The 25847-nt window shown below is 40.7% G+C and overlaps 1 protein-coding gene across 2 annotated transcripts in view; it reads right to left on the bottom strand.

Moving 5' to 3' along the window:
• Nucleotides 1–25847, bottom strand: part of LOC139459686 (TNF receptor-associated factor 2-like) — a 29912-nt gene that overhangs the window by 2775 nt on the left and 1290 nt on the right. Inside the window, exons 1-7 of one of the 2 annotated variants that reach the window (XM_071241307.1) lie at nucleotides 15878–15943; nucleotides 10669–10904; nucleotides 9088–9187; nucleotides 6028–6126; nucleotides 4804–4962; nucleotides 3363–3437; nucleotides 697–765 (exon numbers count right to left, since the gene is read on the bottom strand). In XM_071241307.1, coding sequence (XP_071097408.1) covers nucleotides 697–765; nucleotides 3363–3437; nucleotides 4804–4962; nucleotides 6028–6126; nucleotides 9088–9187; nucleotides 10669–10844 — 678 coding nt within the window. In that variant the 5' untranslated portion in view covers nucleotides 10845–10904; nucleotides 15878–15943. Of the gene's footprint in view, nucleotides 1–696; nucleotides 766–3362; nucleotides 3438–4803; nucleotides 4963–6027; nucleotides 6127–9087; nucleotides 9188–10668; nucleotides 10905–15877; nucleotides 15944–25847 lie in introns of those variants that run through there. The other variant, XM_071241308.1, reaches the window with a different exon arrangement.

Below are 25847 nucleotides of genomic sequence, written 5' to 3'. Positions count from 1 at the left end.
TTTTTTTTACCTCTTTTCGCAATATTTCAGAAATTACATGGTGTATGGACCCACGACATAGGCTTCACATATTGTACCAGTGTTGGAAATAGAACCAAGAACAAGCCAATTCTTTAACCACTAAGCTACCCTACCCCACAACAATTTATGAATAATAATAAATACTCACCAGGCCAAAATGTGAAAAAAAACAAATAGTCAAAACAAAATGTATTTTGCAGCTAGTACTGAAAAGTTGGATTAGAAATGCCTTATATGTCTTATAAACTTGAATCCAAAATTGTATGAGCATAGGTTAAGTATTTCTTGAAAGAAGCAGCGAGTGGCCCAAGTTAAAACTTGATGTGACCATATTGACTGCGATATACCGTATTCGACGTAATAAGCGCCCCACTCTAATAAGTGCCCATGGCGATATTTGCTAATATATTGGCTAGTGAACAATCCCAATTAGCACCCCTTCCGATTGATCAATGTACACAAGACTTATTTATTCGTGTATAATACGCACTCGTGTGTTATATGCACCCTTAATTATGGGCAATTAAAATCTGGAAAAATATATCTTTTTGTTATATAAACATTTCAGGCTGTCAGCATAAACCACGAAATTTATCTTTCTAATAAGAGCCCCCTATTTCTAATTTTGAGAGCGCCCTTGGTGTTTATTATGTCAAATATGGTAGTAATACTTGCCTGTTCTGGACACCCAACTGGGCAGGTCAGCATTCTCTTGCTGCATTCTCTGTCCAGATGGTCTTGCAGCTGGAATAAACAGAGAGACTGAGTATTTGTATGTTTGTTGTTTAACACTCTCAGCAATATTCCAGCTATATGATCGGGGCAGTAAATAATCAAATCTGGACCAGACAATCCAGTGATTGACATAAGGAGGATTGATATATGCAATTGGGATACGATGACATGCATCAACCAAGTCAGTGATGGCTTAGTACAGTATTTCATATTTATCACAGCGTGCCAACTTAGTTTTGGAGGAAAGCTAAAAAGGATACACAGTGATAGATTCAAATTGGTTAATGAAGAAAACAATTATCAATATCAATAGCACTCTCTTTGTGTGCTCTGAAAAGCAGCCATGACGTCATGGTCACGATACACTGGATGCTTCCATGACAATTGAATAGCATGACAAGCAGAATACAGAGTGAGCGAGTTAGTGAGTTTGGTTTTACACCGCTTTCAGCAATATTTCAGCAACATTTCAGCAATATCATGGCAGGGGCACCAGAAATGTGTTTTTATTGATAAACTTAATAAGATGTGTATGTCAACATTCTGAATGCAACATTCGTGACTTGATGCACATCAAGAGAAGAAGTCATATTCAGTCAAAACTTGTGAACATTTCCCGTCTTCAAATTCCATTTTATTTTATTTTCAATGAATCAGATTGTGGGAAATAATGACAACTCAGCAATAGCTGACACAGACGTCAGAGTAATAAAGGAATGAGTGTCTGTGTCACTGGGTGGTAAAACCAGTTAAGTCACGGTCTAGTGACCGTACTGCTTCGTTCTCCCTTAATTGCCTGGCATCGTCACCCTTCAGTAAAGTCTGTCGGTCGTAATACTCTGGTGTCTGTAAGTTCATTGTTAGGGAATTGGTGACCCGTCAATTTTATTTTCCAGCTGTATTATCACATACTTTTGTCCTGTATTGACTTGATATATGTTATCTCACATATGTTTGCTACCTTATTCATGTATAGTGAGTGAGCGAGTTGGGTTTAACACCGCTTTAAACATTATTCCGGTTATATCACGGCGTGTCAGCTTAATGTGGGAGGAAAGCCCGAAGTGATGCAGGTCTTTGATGATTACCACTTTGGTGAAACCCACGAGCACGGGTATGGTGCTGATAAACCTAGAAACATAATCGGGGGGGAATGGGGGCCAACTGGGATTTGAACCCACAATCATAGGTTTCTGGCATGCCGAAGGGACGCAACTCTGTACAGTGAATCGCAGCCCCTTAGACGACTGGGCCACCCAATAAAAGACCTCTTTCACAAGCAATGATCACTTTTGAAAATATAGTGTGGGCGGGCACGGGAATCACGCACGCACGAATACTGTGTTAGCGTATGGCGTCTGAACATGCCTGATTCCTGTGCAACCTTTCGAGTTGAGTTGATTGGTTCAAATGTGTCATATGGCCCTGTGACGCAGGGGTAGTATTATGCAGATGGCTGTTACAATGAATGCTCGTTCCACCCGTGACGAACAGGTCTGGTTGTTGATGAAATATAGTGATAGCTAAATAGACAGATTTTTTATTCATGCACCGATTGTCTTTAAATGTAATATCTAGTTATGTATGACTGTTTAATAATCTCATACCAACTTTAAATGGAGTAGGTCCGATAGTTTTTCAGATATTGTAGTAAACGTCGGTACCTTAAATTACCTTCCAGACTATAATTATGGAGCAGTTTTAATCTAGTACTGACTGGTTGTATTGAGCCAAACTTATTAGCTATAGCTTTTCATACTCTGTTTTTCTAATACTCCGTGGATAACCAACTTTCCCATGATTGTCTAGTTTAGACCAAGTACCTATTTACTATTTGAAGTCAAGTTACACTTTTGGTCAAGTACCTTTCTGAATGATTGCGAGCCTAGAGACTCCATAGGAAGTTATTGTATATCTTCGGGAAGTTTAGAATGTCCCTGCCCAGTCAATGTGACTGAGTCTTTAGTCAAAGACAAGTTTGATATTCAGATCTTTTGTCTAATTTTTTGTCCAAGAGACGCAATTAAGGGATAGGCCCTGTGTATATTTCTCCCTATTTAACCCAGCCGAGGTTATTCCCTCGTTAGAGTGTTGAGTCAATTAACTCTCAGGTAACTGGGCGCAGCCGACTTAATTGGCTGTCAATGCATCTTGTCGATTATCTTGTCAAAGTGTTGATTTAGCTGCTCTCTTGGTATTACGGTTCTACAACTGCTTAAAGTAAGACAAGTTCTATGGATGAACAACTTCTTTATTACAATAAGTGATAAGCTGATTTGAATGATTGGAAGCCACCGAAACGTCGCACTAAGAAGTTGTTCATCCGTAGAACTTGTCTTACTTCATCACACCAACTTCTAAATGCCACTTAAAGAAGGTGCAACTGCTCACCTAATCAGCTTGTATATTTGTTCTGGTTTAATTAATCCGACTTCGTTGTCAGTGTAAATTGGGTTTTTGATCCTTCTTATTGTCGTCTATACTTACAACTACCTGATGATGAGAAACCTGTGAACCTATTACCATGTTTTCATTATTATTTTATTCTTGTTTAAGGACACCCTGGTCTCTGGAGCTCCAGCTACGGAACAGTCTGCAATATTCACCTGCTCTCTTGGTATTTTCTTCTTTCCACAAGCATCACACTTGGTGGGGTATTTCAGACACTCCTGGTTGTGTGCCTGTAACAGGGAAGGAAGGAAGTGTCAGCTTGTGTATACAAGGGAGACTGGGAACAGTCTTAACACCAAACTTATTCAATGATAATATCAAATTTCAGCTAATAATAACAAGAGTCATCAGAAAGATGACATATCCCCCCGGCAGCTGTCTGTAAAGTAACCACTAGTAAATGTGCTATTCTGTATGTAATGAATCAACAGTTGAATGTTCTTAAAGAAGCATACATTGTTTACCCGCTGAATGGTTTTCGAATTCTGCCCCGGAAACGAACCCTATCCCCAATTGAGTCTATTTCCAACTCCATTCCATAAAAATTAAAAAAAATAAAAATTAGAAAAACCCCAAAACATCAAAAGGCACAACTTCAGTATGTGCCTGATAGATTTGCCAAGTTTCGATCAAATAAACTGAATGGGTTTGGAATTCTGCCCCGGAAAAGGAAATGATTATGGACGGGCAGACAGACTGGCTGATCGCTATATCCCCCCGCAATATATGCCCGGGGGATAATAATAATATTAATATGTGCACCAAATTCCATTCACCAAGTGGATGCTCAAAGCGCTGCACTATTATTACCCCGGTCAATGGATCAGTGTGCACTCGATATTGATTCTCAGCTCCCTGGGGAGTATACAACCCAAGATGCCTGCAAGGCGCTTGGTCAACAGTCACCGTCTCTTCCTACCGGGTACCCATTCACTGCAGGGTGAACAGAGCACATTTCGAACAAAGTCACTTGCCTTAGGAGCCAATAGGACCAGTGCTTCCAAAACATCCCTGATCCACCAGAAAATATGCAAAACATGTCTCATAGTAAATGATAAGGGTGAGATTGGGGGGGGGGGGGGGGGGGGGGGGATTTCAAGGAGACAATGTTACATGTATTTGGTGAGGGAGGGTGTGGTGTGGTGTGGTGTGGTGTGGTGTGGTAGTTCCAGTGTGAGGTGAGTTGTGTTGTGTTGTGTTGTGTTGTGTTAGTTCCTGGGCATTTTGTGTTGTGTTGTGGTGTGGTAGTTCCTGAGTGTTGTGTTGTGTTGTGTTGTGTTGTGTTGTGGTAGTTCCTGGGCATTTTGTGTTGTGTTGTGGTGTGGTAGTTCCTGAGTGTTGTGTTGTGTTGGTACAGTGCGGTGTGGTAAAAAAATGTAACATGAAATGGGGGTGGGCTGGCTTGAGTGTGTCAGCAAAATATGAAAGTCCAAAGACCATTCTCGCCGACTCCCCCACCCCCGTACTAAATCACCAGTCCCTAATAATTATGCATTTTGTTGAATTCTGATACCTGTCAAACATGAGTGAGACATAAGGATTAAATAGTCACGAGAAAACATCATTTTAAAAGCGAGTCACACATTACTAACTTACCTCTGCATTTGAATGGGCAATCTCAATGCCACAGAACTTGCAGCTCATCTTGCGCTGGGAGCACTCCTTCTGCTCGTGCTCCGCTCTACGACTGATCGGAACCATGGCTCCACACATGGAACATGGAAGTGGGCGATGCTGGCACTGAGACTCATGCGTCTGTTGGAGCAAGGAAGACTTACATTTAGTCCCCAAAACTAAGTCAAGCTTGCCGGAAAAGGTGACTATGCTTGTCATAAGAGTGAGTGAGCGAGTGAGTTGGGTTTAACGCCGCTTTTAACAGTATTCCAGTTATATCACGGCGTGTCAGCTTAATGTGGGAGGAAAGCCTGAAGTGATGCAGGTCTTAGACGTTTACCACTTTGGTGAAACCCACGAGCACGGGTATGGTGCTGACAAACCTAGAAACATAATCGGGGCGAACCAGGATTCGAACCCATAATCATACGTTTCTGCCGTGCCCAAGGGACGCAACTCTGCACAGCGAATCATGGCGCCTTAGACAACTGGACACCTGTGTCCCCCATCGTCATAAGAGGCGACTAACGTGATCGGGTGGTCAGGCTTCCTGACTTGGTTGATGCATTTCCTCTGAACACTGATGGCCCTTGACAGTCTGCACAAATCTAGAATTACCCTGCTTGCTAGCATCTAGTTTGCCTGACTGGCTAGTGCTGATAAAAAATTATTTCACATTCTGTGTATACGGCAGTTGACGTCACATTAAGTGTCCGTCATATAGCTGGAATATTACTGAGTGCGACGTTAAACAACCAACAAACAAACACAATGAATGACTCACAATCAGCCATGTCGCACATTGTAACCATTTTAATAATAGTCTGGACCAAACAATCCAGTGATTGACATCATGACCATCAATCCACGCAATTGGGACCAATGACATGCATCAACCAAGTCAGCGAGCCTGACCACCCGATCCCGTTAGTAGCCTCTTACGACAAGCATAGTTGCCTTTTGGGTTGCTGAAGCATGGGTTGCTGAAGACCTGTTCTACCCCGGATCTTCATGGGTTAAGTCCCATCTTATGACCAACAGAGTTTGCTGGTTACAGCTCCTTACCCCAAACCCCTACGTGGGAAGCTCATGTGTGATAGGTACTTACAGCATAATCCTTGAACTGCATCTTACGACCAGCTTTGCTGGTAACAGCTTCTTACCAAGGACCCCTACGTGGGAAACTCATGTGAGATAGGTACTTACAGCATAATCCTTGAACTTTCCCTTCCACTTGCATCCTTGGTAGCTGCAGTTGGTGTCCATCCTGATCATCTCCCTCTTCACAGCGTTGTCGGGAAACATCTGCAACACCAACACATTGCACCTTTGTGGAAAGAAACACAAACTGCTCAGTAGTATTTTACACTCTGATGTTACATGTCAAGAAAATATCAAGCAATCCTTGACAGTGGCCGCAGACATATGGGATCTAGTCCTGTGGCCAAAGGAAACTTCAGTTTTGATAATTAGTGAGTGAGTGAGTATGGTTTTACGCCGCTTTTAGCAATATTCCAGCAATAACATGGCGGGGGACACCAGAAATGGGCTTCACACATTGTACCCATGTCGGGAATCGAACCCAGGTCTTCGGCGTGACGAGCGAATGCTTTAACCACAAGGCTACCCGACCGTCCCTTTGATAATTAACTGAGAGGTGCAAGAGGACCACACTTTCCCCGCTAACAAAAACCCTCACCTGCACACGAGGTCATTTGCTTGCTGTCCTGAATCCTGTTCCACTTGGATCTTAGCGATACCACTGTATGGGACTCATGACTGTCTTAGCGCTAAGATCACTGTGTGGAATGGCGCTGAATTAGCACCATCTTCCCGAGGCAAGGGCATCAACTGACTATAAAAGTTCAGCTTCCACCCTTGCCGAACTAGGCTGGAATTTCCCTGCTCGATCATAGTGCCACCGAGTTATGTCCCCTCTATATCCCACCTAGTGACCAATTAGATTCCACCTCTCACATAACTTGCAATTGTTTCAAACAAAAAATGATGCTGCCCTGTCAAGATGATCTGATTGATAATCAAGTTGTATTTTGTAATTTAACTGGCTTTATGTCGCAATGTGCATCAAATCACTTGAGTGAGTGAGTGAGTTTTGGCTTTACGCCGCTTTTAGCAATATTCCAGCAATATCACGGCAGGGGACACCAGAAATGGGCTTCACACATTGTACCCATGTCCGGAATCGAACCCGGGTCTTCAGCATGACAAGCGAACGCTTTAACCACTGGGCTACCCGACCGCCCCTCAAATCACTTGAATACCTTGATTATAGAGATGAAAATATTTGCAAAATATTTGTCGACGCCCAGTTGGTAGTACATGTCCCTTGCCAACTCTTTAGTCGACCCAGTTCTGCACCTTGAAATCCATGTTGTTTACAAACCAGATGTCTAGTTCGTTGCATGATTTTGATTGGCCTATGCATAGACTCGTTAATTCAACCAAAATGTCACTCCGTAATTCGAGCCTAGTTCAGGAAAGGGTGGAAAGTGGACGTCTATAGTCAGTTTATGCCAAGTCAGTCAACTTCCACTTTAATGAAAGTCAAGTTGATTGAAGAGTATGATTCCTACGATCCATCTGAATGATCTCTCCACTTAAACATCTCTCCACGTGCAACTGGCTCTCATCTGCAACACCTCATCTCGCCATCTGAATCATCTCGCCATCTGTCACTGGACCCCACCAGCTCACAGTCTAAACCACCTCTTCCACCACCTTCCAATGTGATGCTGAATCATCTATCTGAACAATCTCTCAATCTGAACCTCTCAATCTTATCCAGCACCCAACAACCTCTTCTTCTGCCCCAGCTCTCAACAACCTCTTCTTCTGCTCCAGCTCTCAACAACCTCTTCTTCTGCCCCAGCTCTCAACAATCTCTTCTTCTGCCCCAGCTCTCAACAATCTCTTCTTCTGATCCTGCTCTCAACAAGCTCATCTGAACCATCTCCTCAACTTGATCTTTCCATCCAACCACCTTAATTGCATCCAAATACAAATAAGCTTTCCATCTGAACCAGCTCTTCATCTGAACCACTTTTACATCTGAACCACCTCTTTCACCGAACAAGACCTCATTCAACCACCTCACCTCCACCACTCCATCTGAACCACCACTCCATCTGAACCAGCTCTCCATCTGAACCAGCTCTCACTTGCTCCCAATCTGAACTTCCACTTCATCTGAACAAACTCTCGATGTGAACCACCTCTTCAACTGAACAAGCTCTCCATCTGAACCACAATTCCACCAAATGAGCTTTTCATTAACCACTGCCCAATCACCAGCTTCTCTTCATTTGATCATGCTCTCAACAATTCTTCAGATCTGAACCAGCTCTCCATCCAAACAAGCATAAAAGGCTCTCCACCAGACCTTCACCTGAAACATCCCTCCACCAGATCTTCATCTGAAACATCTCTCCACCAGGTCTTCATCTGAAACAGCTCTCCACAAGGTCTTCATCTGAAACATCTCTTCACCAGATCTTCATCTGAAACATCTCTCCACCAGATCTTCACCTGAAACATCTCTCTACCAGATCTTCATCTGAAAGAGCTTTCAAACAGATCTTCACTTGAAACAGCTTTCCACCAGATCTTCACTTGAAACAGTATATCACCTATAGAAGCACTCAATCAGTTCTTCCTCTGAAACAGCTTTCTATCTTAACTACCTCTCCATCTCAACTTCTCTCCACCAGACCTTCACCTGAAACAGTTCTCCACAAGGTCTTCATCTGAAACATCTTTCAACCAGATCTTCATCTGAAACATCTCTCCACCAGATCTTCATTTGAAACAGGTCTCAAACAGATCTTCATCTGAAACAGCTTTCCACCAGATCTTCACTTGAAACAGGTCTCAAACAGATCTTCATCTGAAACATCTCTCCACCAGATCTTGATTTGAAACAGGTCTCAAACAGATCTTCATCTGAAACATCTCTCCACCAGATTTTCATCTGAAACAGCTTTCAAACAGATCTTCACTTGAAACGGCTTTCCACCAGATCTGAATTATTCCTCCACGAACTGTTTCTGAATCACCTCTCATCTGAACCAGAGCAGACGAAAATCATTTCCTTTTCACGATCACTATGCACAGAGCAAGCCACTTCTCCATGTTGAGGTTTCCAGCATGCCCTGTAATATCTCAGTGTATCAACAGTGTAAACATGGCCAACAATTAGTTGTAAAAAACAACTGCATGCAGACACAAACTCTTTACATTCATACTCACATGATCCAACTTCAACTCCTCAGAATCATCTCCCATCCCCTCTTCTAAGCAGCATGGACAAACCCTAGGCTTCCCCTGTCTCTTAGCAACCTCCTCCTGGCTGCAACACAGACAGACCAATGCTCCTGATATTTTTTTGAGCCATTTTGTATTTACCCACACGCAGTCAGTCTCATCAAGTATTTCAGTTTTTTATAGTAAGAATAACAGAATAAAACATGATCTATGGAAGATTTTGATTACCGTATTCGACGTAATAAGCGCCCCGCTCTAATAAGCGCCCATGGCGATATTTGCTAATATATTGGCTAGTGAACAATCCCAGTTAGCACCCCTTCCGATTGATCAATATACACAAGACTTATTTATTCGTGTATAATACGTGTGTTATATAACATATGCATCCTTAATTGTGAATTAGATTCTGGAAAAATACATCTGTCGTATATAAACATTTCAGGCTGTCAGCATAAACCACGATCTTTTAAGCCTGTTGTTTTTCACCAAAGTACTATTCTATTAAGAGCCCCCTATTTATAATTGTGAGAGCGCCCTGGGCAACATCTAAGTGGGATCTTGATCGTCCCAGATACAGCTGGCAAAGATATTTCTAGGAATCTGACTTGAAACTAGACAATGCTTGATACGTTTGTGGTGCTGAATATAGTAAGGCAGGGTTTACCTTGACCAACAAATCCGGATGTCTTGGGGTTCCAATAATTAATTTCAAGGCCCTAATTACCCTAATTACAGGACCTTTATAATTCCTCTCAGTGAGTATGGTTTTACACCGCTTTTGGCAATATTCCAGCAATATCATGGCGGGGGACTCCAGAAATGGGCTTCACACATTGTACATGTCAGGAATCGAACCCAGGCGTGACGAGGGAACGCTTTAACCATTAGGCTACCCGACAGCCCCATAATTGTGAGAGCGCCCTGGGCGCTTATTATGTCGAATACGGTAACTGATCTTGGTTATTTCATTCTTGAATATTTCGTTATTTCGTTCTTCGTATGTCCACCTTCGGTTCCCCGAGTGTCTGGTGGTAGACCTCATGTTAGATACTGATACACAGAAGCAACATCTAAGTGGGATCTTGATCGTCCCAGATACAGCTGGCAAAGATATTTCTAGGAATCGGACTTGAAACTAGAAGTTTCAATTCTTGATAGAGATTGTGAGAAATCGTATCTATTTCTATAGCGCCAAGTTTCAGCGAGGCTGTTAACTTAACAAGTATACAGTGAAAGTGTACAGTGCTTTCTGAGATAGGCAGGACAAACTAGATGATTGACAAGATCACCTAAGTCGAAGCCTCCACGGGAAATTAAGTTTGATTTGCTTATTTTCAAATGTAGATACAAATACTATATACAGCCTTTTCACCAAATTATGGAGCCTGACAAACAGGTTGTAAACTTGTCTGCTTGTGACACCAACTTTATACGATCAGTTCCTTTAACGTTGGAATAAGGAACATATTTTGTCAGCTCAATCTATCCACCCCAAATCTGAATCCTCCCCACCAAGAAAACAAAATTGTTTAAAGTTCTCTGAAAAGAAGCCTTTATACAAACCTGAATGTATTCTCTGCACATCCCATGCAGAATCTATGCCCACAAAAGTTCTGGCGTGGATCTCGCAAAATCTTTTTGCAAAGCCCACAAAGAAACTTTTGATCAAATCCCGATGGAAATATGTCCGTAGGGTATCCTCCCATTATTGATGCTGACGTTGCAGATGCTGAGGCCATCTTTCAAGTTCAAATGGATATTATTGATCTGATGCTGGTTTTATTTGAATACTGATGTATCTGCAAAAAAAGGAATGTCAAATGAATTAGCCATTTCTATTACCTTCAAAATCTAGGTTTCAATTTGGCCATAAGGAAATATAACCAGAGACCCATTCTACAAAGTGATCTTAGCGCTAAAATGATTGTAACTCAAATACTTTAACATAGAAGGGCAGTTGTAGTGCTAAGATCGCTTAGCGGAAAGGGCCCAGTACAATATTTTGTGAACAAACTGACACATTAAGTGTCTTGTTCATGTATACATAAACCAAATGCAACCAAAAATTGTCAAAATCATCGCCCGACAGTCAACAAGAATTAAACAATTTATTTGAAGATACTGCATGGAACAGTGATGATGACAGCCATGAGTTAGGCAGTGCAAGTAGTACCTTGTCAGTGATTTGTATGATATGTAAAGAAATGAATGATAAATACGACTCATCTAATGTAATGATTGCAACCCATTCTTATCTTGAGTGAGTGAGTGAGTGAGTTGGGTTTAACGTTGCTTTTAACAGTATTCCAGTTATATCACGGCGTGTCAGCTTAATGTGGGAGGAAAGCCCGAAGTGATGCAGGTCTCAGACGTTTACCACGTCGGTGAAACCCACGAGCACGGGTATGGTGCTGACAAACCTAGAAACATAATCGGGGCGAACCAGGATTCGAACCCACAATCATAGGTTTCTGGCGTGCCCAAGGGACGCAACTCTGCACAGCGAATCGCGGCGCCTTAGACGTCTGGGCCACCCGTGCCCCCCATTCTTATCTTGAGCAGCAAGGCTTTGGTTTGTTTTGTTGTTTAACGCCGCACTCAGCAATATTCAAGCTGTATGACGGCGGTCTGTAAATAATCAAATCTGGACCAGACAATCCATTGATTGACATCATGAGCATCGATCCAAGCAATTGTAACACAGTGTAGCGGACTGTTTCTGTTTCCGTTTCAAACTAAGATGTATCACGTCTGATATGATTGAATATGAAGCTGTCATCATTTTCCAATAATATTAATGAATTTTTGGGGAATAATCAAATTCAATATAACATATAATGAGTCATTGTTAGTATGGACAACAGACAAGGTTTCGAGTCTTGTCTTGATACGTTTGTGGTGCTGAATATAGTAAGGCAGGGTTTACCTTGACCAACAAATCCGGATGTCTTGGGGTCCCAATAATTAATTTCAAGGCCCTAATTACCCTAATTACAGGACCTTTATAATTCCTCTCAGTGAGTGAGTGAGTATGGTTTTACACCGCTTTTAGCAATATTCCAGCAATAACATGGCGGGGGACTCCAGAAATGGGCTTCACACATTGTACATGTCAGGAATCGAACCCAGGCGTGAAGAGGGAACGCTTTAACCATTAGGCTACCCGACAGCCCCATAATAATTTTCAAGGAATTGGAGCAAGGAATATTACTGTGCATCCTGAGAGACACCATATTATTTTTCTGCATACATTCTACACATTTGTGTGTACTTGACACACAGTTCCGCATCAAGAAAAATCCTGGTAAGGCTAATGATATATTTTACAGACTTTTATCTATATATACCTGAAGATAGGTGTAAAAACTGTACATTACATCTGAAAATGTAAAAATTAAGCACTACTGTTATTATTGTGCTTTTTGCTGTATTTTCTTGTTGGATTAAGATTTAAGGAAAAGATGTTAATCTTTCAGGGTTAGAAACTAACAGTTTTTGTCCACTAGTCCTTATAATGATAACATATAGCAAAACCCTTAAAAAGGGCACATTTATACTAGTCCTTATGATACCTTTACCATTGGAAAGTTTGGCAAGGACTAAAGGACTAGTGCCAATTTCTTAGGCTGTCTTTGGTACCAGCTGAATAGATAACAAATACAGTCCTATGGCAATTTAACTGTAAATGTTGGGATCAAAGGTTACCACATATGATTGTTTCGCTTGACAGGGACAAGGTGATCTGGAACCATTGATAAGGGTAAAACAATATAATATGTGACCTTTGATATGACACATGATACACGTGGACCTGTATCACACAGTACATGACGACACAAAGTATGCCTCAACAAAATAGTCTTCATACAGACCCTGAAACAAATATATCCAATACAGCCCATGCAAGTCTATCATGTTTGGCAAGTCTAGATTACTGCAGTATCTGAATATGAAGAAAGTCTCCGGGCTCCTTTTTATTACAATAATCTAACAACTGTTTCTTCTGTAAAATATGTTCATTTAAGAGAATAGATGTTAGTCTACAAAAGAACAGTGAGAGTGAGTGAGTGAGATTGGTTTTACGCTGCTTTTAGCAATATTCCAGCAATATCACGGCGGGGGACACCAGAAATGGGCTTCACACAGAACCCGGGTCTTCGGCGTGACGAGCGAATGCTTTAACCAATAGGCTACCCGACCGCCCCTACAAAAGGACAACCCTATCCAAATACATGTAGTGATAAATATGAGCTTGAAAAGACATCCCTGTCAAACAAATCATTTCTGTTTGGGATCATTGTCACTTCCTTGTTGCTTATTGTAATGGACACTTGACAAGGAAGAAACAGTTTGTCACCAATTTGTTCAAACTGTATTTCAATTCATGCCTTGTGTTGTCATTCTAGCATATCGAATAATTATCCTTACATTACCTGTGTATTGAAATACATATTGTACATGGCCATGCGGATTGATGCACCATGGAAACAATATGGCCTAAAATACCTTGATAAGATTTGCCAGTGTTATTGTTATTCCCTTGTTGTTCACAAACTGTAGCCACCTATTGTCTTTTGTTGGCCGGTATGACAAGCTTGGGACACTGTGGACCTATTTGGCCTACATTACAATACCACATGGATTTGTGTATAAGTATATGGGAATGGTAATAACAAATGTTTCAAGTGCGTATACGTTCATGAATAAATGAGTCTTTTTTACATTGATCAATCGGAAGGGGTGCTTATTTGGATTTTTCACTTGCAAATATATATAAGCAAATATCGGTGTTCTTATTAGAGCAGATCTCTTATTATGTCAAATAGGGTATTATGTGTCCATGCCCAACCCCATTAAAATTTGAACAAGTCTATTCACATAACTGATACCGTATTCGACGTAATAAGCGCCCCACACTAATAAGCGCCCACGGTGATATTTGCTAATATATTGGCTAGTGAACAATCCCAATTAGCACTCCTTCCTATTGATCAATGTACACAAGACTTATTTATTCATGTATAATACGCAATCGTGTGTTATATATATGCATTCTTAATTATGGGCAATTAAATTCAGGAAAAATGTATCTGTCGCATATAAACATTTCAGTGTGTCAGCATAAACCACGAAATTTATCTTTCAACTCTCTTCTTTCCACCAAAACAATATTCTAATAAGAGCCCCCTATTTCAAATTTTGAGAGCGCCCTGGGCGCTTATTATGTTGAATACGGTACTGCAAACCTACATAACCTGTTTCCACAAAGAAATCCCAATAAGATCGTGAAGAAAGCTTCACGTCTTTGTAGTATAAGTGCATACCGGTTTCAGTTGAGTGATCAGGCCCACATAGTAAAGGGAAAGTATGATTTCATTGCTGTGAAACCTCACTGGCAAATGTAAATTATTATCAACATATCGACGAAGACGTGAACTGGTATGGGTAACAACTTGTTTGTAACGTCATATCCATGAATACTTCATGTCTCCATGGTCGACCAGCTTGTAAATGCCTTTCAAAGACTTCATGCTTGTAAACATGAATATTCACAGCTTCCGTGTCATAGATGTTGCAGCCATAACATTTCCGATTCCCATGATAGGATTATGATCCGATGTTGGACACCTTGTCCACGAGACCAAAGAGGTTAACCCTTGTAAAAAGCTGACAAGGTGAGGATGTCATCCTTTGGATGACTCCAAGCCTGCTACATAGAAATTACAGAATTGCTTTTGTTGGAATTACAAATACAGTGAAATCTAAACAATTTGTGGGACTGACAGTTGTGTCCAGTTTAGACATAGGTACGTCTGTATACTACTTACTGAGATTACAACATGAGATAACTAAACAGGAAATGAAGAAACGGATGAAAGAAATATTGATTGTAGTAAATTCAGGGCTGTAAATGAGGCCCAGGATTGACAAAAATCCAGATCTATTCGAGTCCTGTTGAGACAGATTATTACTCTGTTGGCTTCTTCTGTGATCTTGTGACAATAGAATATTAGTCACATGTTACAGTCTCTCTCTTGCCCTCTCTTTCGTCTCCTGGGATATCACTGAGAAAGAGTTCAACCCCTTTCAAATAACCATTTTGGATTTACTCTTAATTTCGATATACTTGAAATATTCAAAATAGATCTATTTGATCTGACAGAAAACAAACTGTCTGAATGAATAAATATAGGAATAACAATCACCATTGTGTATGTGTTTTTTTTTTAAAGTTATTTATGACACATCACCATGAGTAAACTCGCGAATGACTCGCCAATTTTACTGTCTGTTCAAAACTATATAAAAAAACACATAAATGGATGAATATGAATAATGATGAAATAAATAGATGTGACAATACTTCAATAGTCCAAAGGCTATGACAGTGCGGTGACAATGGCCACGTTCATTAAATTCAGATGACTGATTCATACTTGATAATCATGTTATTATTAGTCAACAAAGAATTTCATCCGCGACTCTAATGGTTTTAGGTGACATACTCGTGTTTTATCCCATTGTGACTTTATGACTCAACACATCAAATTCAGTTACCTTGAAATTATGGGATATAGACCTAACAGACACCACCCTGAGTCCTAGCAGAAGGAAAATGGCCGCTAAGGACGCACCTGCCACCATTGAAGGCTATCGATAAGGCCTAGCTTACAAACAAAGCAACATACAGCGATTCTTATACCCCTGTATGTAGAACGAGGGCTGTTCTATCTAGTATGTTAGATATTTTACCAAACAAACCCGTATTTACCATGAAATCCGACGTATAATATCTCTGAAACCAGTCTTCGCACAATCCCCTAGTTCAAATGTGGTTGGCTATATTTATAACTTGTTCTAAATTTATCACAAAATGTACTTGTGGGAAAACCCCATCTAAAAATAGTATAGATATTTTTGTTTTCTAGCGTATTTTCTAGTTGTTTCCAGAGATCGGACTCATCCTATGTACCGATAATGACTGTTTATGGGGTTATTTTAGTTCTAGAGATATAGAATACAAGCTTTACCAACAGATGAGAGCGAGAATTTATGGATGTCAATTAACTTCTTATAATGAGGAACAAATTAACGTTTCGGAGTATATGCTTACACCTCCATCAGGTGATGATTGAGAAGCACATGCTCACCCGATGAAGGAGTAAGCACATATGTACACCGAAACGTTGTCCCTCATAATAAAGAAGTTGACATATATCACCTCTTAATGTCATTCAAAGACTTGATGCTCACAATTCTGTGACAGTTTGTAACAGAAACGTATTAGCCAGAAAATTTCGATGAAACGTCGTCTGTAAACTGTAAACAAAAATATATCAGCATAATATAATATGCCTACACCACAATATACATGCAATGTATTAAATACGTTACCTGGTGTATGACCAGCAACTGCGTTAGTACTGTCCTGTTGCTGTATAACTGCCCATCCCAGTTCGTGAAGCCATGAAATAACACTTACGTCGAATCACGTAATGTTTATTAATAGTAACTCAATCGAGTATGTAGGTTATGCGCTACGTACTAAGAAGGTAAATACTTTTTTTTCATATTTTCTCATTATTTTTATAACTATTCGATTATGTACACCTGTGCTCCAGATCATATTTATGTATTATTCCTAATCTTTTTATCTTTCCCTATATTTCCTATATATATAGCCCCAGACGAAATCCCTTCTAAAAATGCTGGATCCGCCTAGTTGGTAAATTATCATGTAAAATACCCCCTCGGCGTGTTTCTGTTCCGTAAATATTATACATTAGGGGTTTTGTTCTCCAGATGCTTGACATTTGCGATACGTATACCACAACAACAATAATAATGTCTCTCTAAATGAACGTAATACGGTAGTTTGTTATAAGCGTGTTCGTTATAACCGTAGTTTACTGTATAGGCATATTATGAGTTACTGTTACATATAACGGCTACCTTGAGTATTCGGGTTAGTCAACAAAAGAGCCCTATCCAAATAGAGTGAGTGAGTGAGTTGGGTTTAACGCCGCTTTTAACAATATTCCAGTTATATCGCAGCGTGTCAGCTTAATGTGGGAGGAAAGCCCGAAGTGATGCTGGTCTCAGACGTTTACCACTTCGGTGAAACCCACGAGCACGGATATGGTGCTGACAAACCTAGAAACATAATCGGGGCGAACCGGGATTCGAACCCACAATCATAGGTTTCAGGCGTGCCCAAGGGACGCAACTCTGCACAGCGAATCGCGGCGCCTTAGACGACTGGGCCACCCGTGCCCCCTATCCAAATAGAGATGAATGTGAGCTTGAAAAGACATCCCTGTCAAACAAATCATTTCTGTTTGGGATCATTGTTACTTTCTTGTTGATTATTGTGATGGACTCTTAACAAGGAAGAAACAGTTTGTCACCATTTTGTTTAAACTGTATTTCAATTCATGCCTTGTGTTGTCATTCTAGCATATCGAATAATTATCCTTACATTACCTGTGTATTGAAATACATATTGTACATGGCCATGCGGATTGATGCACCATGGAAATAATATGGCCTAAAATACCTTGATAAGATTTGCCAATGTTATTGTTATTCCCATGTTGTTCACAAACTGTAGCTACCTGGTAACAAGCTCTTTTGTTGGCCGGTATGACATGCTTGACACACTAGGGGCACATCTGAGGGTCCGGATGGGTGGGTCTCATGAGCAGTAAGCAGTCAAATTTAGGGTACTTTTTCATTAAGCAGTATTTTTTCTTCTTTTTCAATAAAATCGTCGCGAAAAACGCTTTGCAAATCCGGCAATCTGCATGACAGTTTACGAAGCAGATTTCGATTTCGTTGCGCGAATTTGATTGAACTAAGCATAAACTCGTTAGTCCAGTCAAAATGTATATATACCAGCTTAGTTCGGCAAGGGTGGAAACTGGACTTTTATAGTCAGTTAACTCTCTTGCCTCGGGAAGATCTTGTGTGCTATGCAAAGACATTTTGCAAACCCAATCAATGTTATAATCAATGTAGTGTTACCGCACTATAGCTATTAGAATTGAAATAATGTGCAAAAGATACTTCATTATTTTCCCTTCAAACGGTCCTCTCGCGAGCGCGCAGAACTTTATGTAAACACATTGCTTACAAAGTCAAGGACGAAAAATAAGGGACGATATTTTAAATGACAATGACTAGACGAGACCTTTGATCGAACAGCAGGCGGTCAGCATTTAAGATGCGTGTTCAAGTCTGATGTATGCTGGGTCTATCTAGATCCATAATTCTTTTCAAAATTTAAAAGTGACACTAATTGTTGTTCGCAAAGATAGATAATTTAGGAATTGTCAAGTTATGTTGGAACTAGTTAACGTGAACATACACATATATAATGTAGTCCTTTTCTATCCTTTCAAATTAAGTAGAGCTAATAAAATCATTTGTCTGATTTCATTTTAAATCTGGATGAGGAGCGAAATACTTTGCAAATGTGTCGAATCTATTCCAGAACGTAGTTCGATGATCTTTGTCTTGTCTCACAGCATTACTGAGGATCATTTACTTGCATTTGTCCGTTGACCCAAAACTTTACAACGATTTTATTGTCTGAATGGTCTCAAGTATCTATATATTTTTTAACATAAAACGGGTAGATGTACGGTCACTTAAATATTAAATATGTTATATACTGATCAGTAAACTTCACTCAAACATATATTGGAAAGTGAATTTTGGACGATGTTCAAACTATTCTACTTTTTGACGACATTTCAAAACCGAACGAGCATGGGAACCAATTCTATATTTGACTTTCGATACGAAAATCTGTGCTTAATTTTTGCTGTCAAAATTGTTATATTTAATGGATTACATCTATATGCCGTTAATCACCCGTTTATAAAGAATGCAATTGTTCAACAGACAGTTTTTAATCACTTGTTAGCAAATATTTGTCTTTCAATAGTAAAGATAACCTAGGTATTGTATTTAAAACGAAACAAAGTACAAGTACTTTTGCAAGAAAAATATTAAACATACCTTACAAATATTTGAGCACATGTATTTCCTTGTTAAGGCAATAAATACTAAGCTGTATAGTTAAAATTCAATTGTTAAAACCGTTCGTCCCACACGATTTTAGATGTAAAAACTGATGCGAAACTTTTATTTTCTTTTACATATGTATACTGATATAATTTTATAAATTGCGAAAATAAAGACACAAGCATTGACACAAATGCGATAAAGAAAATATAACAGGGGAACGAACTCTGAGCTTTATGGAAACTGTAACAATGAATCGGGCGAGATTTTTTTATGCAACAGAGAACCCCAACATTGATAAACGTAAATCCAACATTCAATTAAGAATGAAAGAACAATAGTTCCTGTGACACCAATATTTTAGTGTATTTTTCAAACACGTTAAGTTTGTTTTTCAACATTGTAGTACATATATGGAATCAAGTCATAAAAACGCAACTGCTACAGAAAAGCATGCATTCCATGCAAAAGTTGACTTTTATGCAAGCCCTATGCATTCACAACCCAAGAATGGGTACAAAAACATGTGCGTTGTTTAGCTTCGTGCTGACAGGCAGTATAACGTCGTCTGGTCGGTCGAGTTAACAAGTGTCTGCATGGAAGAATGCCTGCAGCCGATGGGAACCCGAGGACCTATGGTTTTAGCTGAAAGCTACCCAAACCATCAGACTTCCTCACCCATCTGTTAGCCTGAATGATAGAGCAATCAGCGTAACGTGTACGCCCGCCAGCATGCGAAAGATGGTCGCGCGATGGGCACGTCGCCGTGCCCGCTGTACACGTCGCTGACGGTATTGTGTCAAAATTGGTCCCACGTGTGGACGTCGGCATTGGAGTTGGAGACGTCGTCGAGTCGTGTCTGCTACTACTACTACTACCCTTGGCCCCTGGACTACAGATGCTGTTCTTGTTGCTGCTTGAGCTCTGCTCTTGAGTGAGTGAGTGAGTGAGTTGGGTTTAACGCCGCTTTTAACAGTATTCCAGTTATATCACGGCGTGTCAGCTTAATGTGGGAGGAAAGCCCGAAGTGATGCAGGTCTCAGACGTTTACCACTTCGGTGAAACCCACAAGCACGGGTATGGTGCTGACAAACCTAGAAACATAAGAGGGATGAACCGGGATTCGAACGTACAACCATAGGTTTCTGGCTTGCCCAAGGGACGCAACTCTGCACAGCGAATCGCGGCGCTTTAGACGACTGGGCCACCCGTGCCCCCTCTGCTCCTGAGATGGGTGACCTCTATGTAGGAAATAAACGATGAGTGGGTTTTTGTTTATCGTAAATAAAACACTGCAGGGAGAATAAACCATGAGGGTCGTATTTCCCGTATATTCTCACAATCCACACGTTGAGATCATCTGTAACTTTCTCCAATACCGATTGTCATATCTCTCCCACTTTTGGATGCGATCGTTCGGCCACTGAGTTTATCTGCGTTACCCAGCTACATCTGTGGGGAACTACTTACAAGGCACTTCCCTATCAAAAATAACGTCGTCCACTATACGACGTCATCAATTGGCGAACGCATATTCTACTCTCAAGAAATGAGAATAATGAAAACAATATTTTATCGTGAATTTAACCACGCTTCATTGTTCTTTGAGATTTATCGCGTATCTATCTTATATAACTGTGTAAAGCGATCTTTCAGATGCAGTAACTCTGGGTCGGCCAGTACATGGTCGATCAGCTACGGACTCTGTTTGTTGATGACGTTGTGCAAGTCTTGTGATGGTGGTGCGATGACATCCTAACTGTCTAGCTACGGCATTACAGAGTTACCGGTCTGCAACATGCCTAGGACCACTCCTCTTTGTAAGGCGGCTGTCCAGGCATCGTTGACATCAACTGTACTAGTCATTCGTCACCACTCGCCCCTTTCCGTAACCTGCAAGAAGACTCGCCCCCCACTCGATGAACGTTATGTGCGAAAATAAGACAAACCAATCAGAATGCGTGTATGATTTCGAGTTCTTTGTCAAATGATCCCTCAGAAATAATTTTTGATTTTACATATGTCTTGCATCTAAAAATATACCCAAGACACAGTTAAATGTGTTCAATCATACTGTATAATTGCATCAGAAATATATATAATATATGGGGAAATATATGTGAACCATTACGCAACGAGTTGATAAATTGTTTTAGGTATGCCCGTTTAAAACTAAGACGGAACCTAGTCGCAAAAATGACCATGAGAGGGGCACGAGTCGATATTCGGCTTGTCCCTGAATAACACGAGCTGTTTTAGTGTGAATACTGCACCGGCGTTTGACATCCACGTTAAACAGGATACTTTAGAGGGAAAATGCACGTGCTTTTACCTCGGATCATAACTGCTCGTGCACAAATCATGGTATTGGTTGACTGTGGTAGATTGTGGTTGTGTGAGGCACCAAGGGACAACGGTAAGGAGTGTGTTCTTTGTGGGATTTCATTCGTACGAATCGAAAGTTCCGATTGGAAAAAAAAGCTTTAGTTTTGGAAATCTGACATCCGATTGCCCCCAAACACCACGCATCCTTCATTAATATCAAGCCGTCAAGCTTCTCGGCGTTCGTCTGACGTGACCTTTTGTGGAGGTGTTCTCAGACCTTGACGCATATCTGTGTCGGAGTAAAAGATCTGATTTGGATATTGGGCAGGACCTGACCAGTGTTTGTGTAAACTCATGTTGGCTTGACAACATAACAGAGAACCATACGGTGCTGCTGGATTAAGAAGCCCGGGAATTATCTTCCTGGATCTAGGGTTGTCAGTATTCGCATCGCTGTTGGTAGAGGTCCTAAAAGAAGACATCACCAGTTGGCTTTGCTGTTGTACGGCAGACCCGGAACAGGGTACCAGCAGGTGCATGACGACCAGCTGGTGTAGATATACTCGCGTGGATCCATGCACTGATTAACAAGCCACTGTCATTAGCATGTTACCTTTCTTTCTCTGCGACCGTCTCCGTGGTTTAATGGTAGAGCGTCCGCCTGGAGAGCGGAAGGTCCTGGGTTCGATCCCGAGCCGCGTCATACCAAAAGACGTTAAAAGATTGTACTGGTTGTTACCCTGTCTGGCGCTCGGCATTAAGGGTCTAAAACAAGGACTGGTCGGCTCGGAGTCAGTATACTGTGTCTGAGTAGGGGATTCATGTTAAACTGCTGTATGGAATCTCAGTGTGCTAGCACTATAAATCGGCATCAGTCCGGACTAGTGCAAGCAGCCACACACACACGTGCATGCACATCGCTATATAAGTGCAATAATCTTGGACGCGACGTTAAACCCCATTTCACCTTTCTTTCTTTGCAGAGAGAGTAGTTCAATAAGCTTATTCCTGGTATAGTCGAACATGGGCCCCGTTTCACAAAGTGATCTTAGCAGTACGACGAGCATAAGCCTATGACAAAGCATGGCAGTTTCGATCACCTTAGCGGGGCCCAGGCAGCAGCATTCGGGACATACTGTGGCAGGAGTGCGACTATTAACAAAAATAAACCTCTTACTCTTTTAAAGAGATTGTGTGAGTGGGGCTGCAACCGGTAGAGTCATGACATGCTTACACTTTCAGCGGACACCTGGGCCCACTTGCACAAAGCTATCTTAGCGCTAAGATGATCGTAATTCCCATACTTTAACACAGGCTTACAATAGTTGTAGCGCTAAGATCGGTCGGGTAGCCTGGTGGTTAAAGCGTTAGCTCGTCACGCCGAAGACCCGGGTTCTATTAGCGACATGGGTACAATGTGTGAAGCCCATATCTGGTGTTCCCTGTCGTGATATTGCTGGAATATTGCTAAAGGCGGCGTAAAACCATACTCACTCACTCACTTTAAACAGATTGTGTGAGTGGGACTGTTACCCGTAGAGTCATGACATTACCATTTGCGCCGTGTTATCACTGATTTCCAGGAACCATTCAATCGTTAATGCTATATTGCCTTTTACGCCCAATGAAATCCACGGTTTCGGCAGATAACCGAGATTGATTAGCCATTAACTGAATGCTTCAACTAAGTCGCTGAGCCTGACCACTCGACCCATTTAGTTTCCTATTTCAAGCACAGGTTGCTGAGGACATACAGTAAAATACGGTTATAACGAACCCGCTTGTAACGAACTTAAACTTTTGGTCCCTTCCATTTGCTGTATATATGTTGTATATATGCTTATAACGAACTACGGCTATAACGAACTAAAATTAGTGGTCCATTTGAGTTCGTTATAACCGTAGTAGTCCACGAATAGATAGTGGTCCATTTGAGTTCGTTATAACAGTTGTATACTGTATATTCTTACCCTGAATCCCACAGGTGTGTATACACGTACCCATAGTTCCAGACACACGTCGACTGCATGTAAATAGAATACCTTAATTTGCCTTCGTTATACCAAAACAATTGTGTCATATAAAATGTTCTTTGTTTAAGGGCCTAATTATTTTTTTTTAAAATATAAAAAAAATAACGTTACTTGAACTTTGTTTTCGGCAGCCTTGCACTTACACTTATGCTGCATTATTATTGTATGTACTACAAAACGCATTTCGTTTTCCGTTTTTCGCTAAGATTTGAGAAGCTCGGCTTTGGAGCAGCTCCAAGAGGCAGGAAGAGAGTGTACAGAGAGGTGGAGAACCGTCTCTGCCGCCTGAAGGACGAGTTGAATAGAGAGGTGAAATCCCCAATGCAGTTTCTAGATGCGGTTGGCCATCTCCTCAGGCTGGGATAAAGGGTAAACTGAACATTTGAGATGAAATTTATTATAATGTATTATGAATTTTGAAAAATGAACATTTTGTTATAATGTATTATGAATTTTGAAAAATGAACATTTTATTATAATGTATCATGAATTTTGAAAAATATCGTAATCGTAATTAAATATTTATCTCAATCTATTCGAGTTGCTTGGGTTGTTCCATTGTATGAAATAGGTAACAGACTAGGGATTAGCAGTGCCATGGACCGTGAACTCTGTTGTCTTAAGCTGTAGGGGAAATGGGATGTAGGGGTTTTGGGAGGTTACCAGCTCAATATGGCCACAGTCTGAAGTCGGTATTCCCAAAGTTATATATATAGATAAGTCATATTATTATTATTAGATTGAATGCCTTGAAAGGCTTCCGAGTTTTCCTATGATTCTATTGGCTGACTGGATAGATCTGTGCTTAGAGATCGATCTGTGCCTGTAGATTTTGCGATCGAATGTTATCAGGTCACGTCCGCATCAATACATGTCGCTTTGTAACTATTTTCACATATGCGTGTACAGTTTGAATTAATGTTATTTTTCAATGCAAATAGATATGTGTTCCCGAAAAATATGGAAAAGATAATTTGTCCTCAAATTTGACCAGTGTTCGCTGGAAAAGCTGTATGTCCTCAAATGGGTTTTGAATTTCTTTCTTGTTCGGCTCCTTTTACAGAAACAAATTTGAAAAAAACCCAACGTAAATTAAAGAGATGCTTGAAGCTTGAAGATTAGTTTTACATTACACAACAATAGGGCACCAGGCTCACTCCTTAACAGCATCCCAAGAAATCAGATGCATCTTGAACGAACATGAAGGCCACTTTGTCTTCGAGTCAGTTAATGCAAGGACATCTACGTTGCTAGTAAGTGAGTGAGTGAGTATGGTTTTACGCCGCTTTTAGCAATATTCCAGCAATATCACGGCGGGGGGCACCAGAAATGGGCTTCACACATTGTACCCATGTCGGGAATCGAACCCGAGTCTTCGGCGTGACGAGCGAACGCTTTAACCACTAGGTTACCCGACCGCCCCCTACGTTGCAAGGCGGTAGAAGTACACATCAAGCTGTCACAATACTATTGCAATGGTTGTCAAATAGTATCGTAATGTTGTTAACAATTGCAACATAATTACCCTGATTGTTGTATCGCAATAGTGTTAACTGTCGCATTACAATTGCAATAATAGTGGTGGAGCGTCTGCCGGATGTGCGGAACTCGGGGTTCCATCCCCGGCTGCGTCTAATCAAAAGACGTTAAAGATGGCACATGTTGTTACCGTGCCTGGCGCTCAGCATTTGGGGCCTGAGACAAGGACTGCTCGGCTCGGGGTGAGTATACAGTGTCTGAGTGGGGTATTCGTGCACCATAAACTCGGCATTAGTCAGGACTAGTACAAGAAAACACACACACACACTAACACACACACTAACACACACTAACACTAGCGGGCATGCATGTAGCTATGTAAGTGCAATAATCTCGAACCCGAGACCCTATTTCACCTTTCCTCAACTCAATGACTGAAATGATAGTTATACAATAATATCGCAACAGTGTTAACTGTAGCTATAGTGTTGCAATAGTTATACAATAGTATCGCAATAGTGTTGCAATAGTTACACAATAGTATCGCAATTGTGTTAATTGTAGCTATAGTGTTGCAATAGTTATACAATAGTATAGCAATAGTATTAACTGTAGCTATAGTGTTGCAATAGTTATACAAAAGTATCGCAATAGTGTCACAATACTACTACAATTGTTGTAAACTAGTATCAAAATATTACTATTTGTCGTAATAGTGTTGCAACTTCTGGTCCATCCAGTATAATATTTTAAGTATAATATTTTACGATTATACCCCTTTAACCCAATATAAATTTATTCCACGGCCGGATTCTGGCAGTTAAGTGATTCCACTATATCTGTGCGGTTTCCCAAACACAATTCCCATGGAATCGT

Source organism: Haliotis cracherodii, unplaced genomic scaffold (genome assembly GCF_022045235.1).
Source record: "Haliotis cracherodii isolate W230 unplaced genomic scaffold, xgHalCrac1.p SCAF_13, whole genome shotgun sequence".
Classification (NCBI taxonomy): domain Eukaryota; kingdom Metazoa; phylum Mollusca; class Gastropoda; order Lepetellida; family Haliotidae; genus Haliotis; species Haliotis cracherodii.
This window is presented reverse-complemented; position numbering and strand designations above follow the sequence as displayed.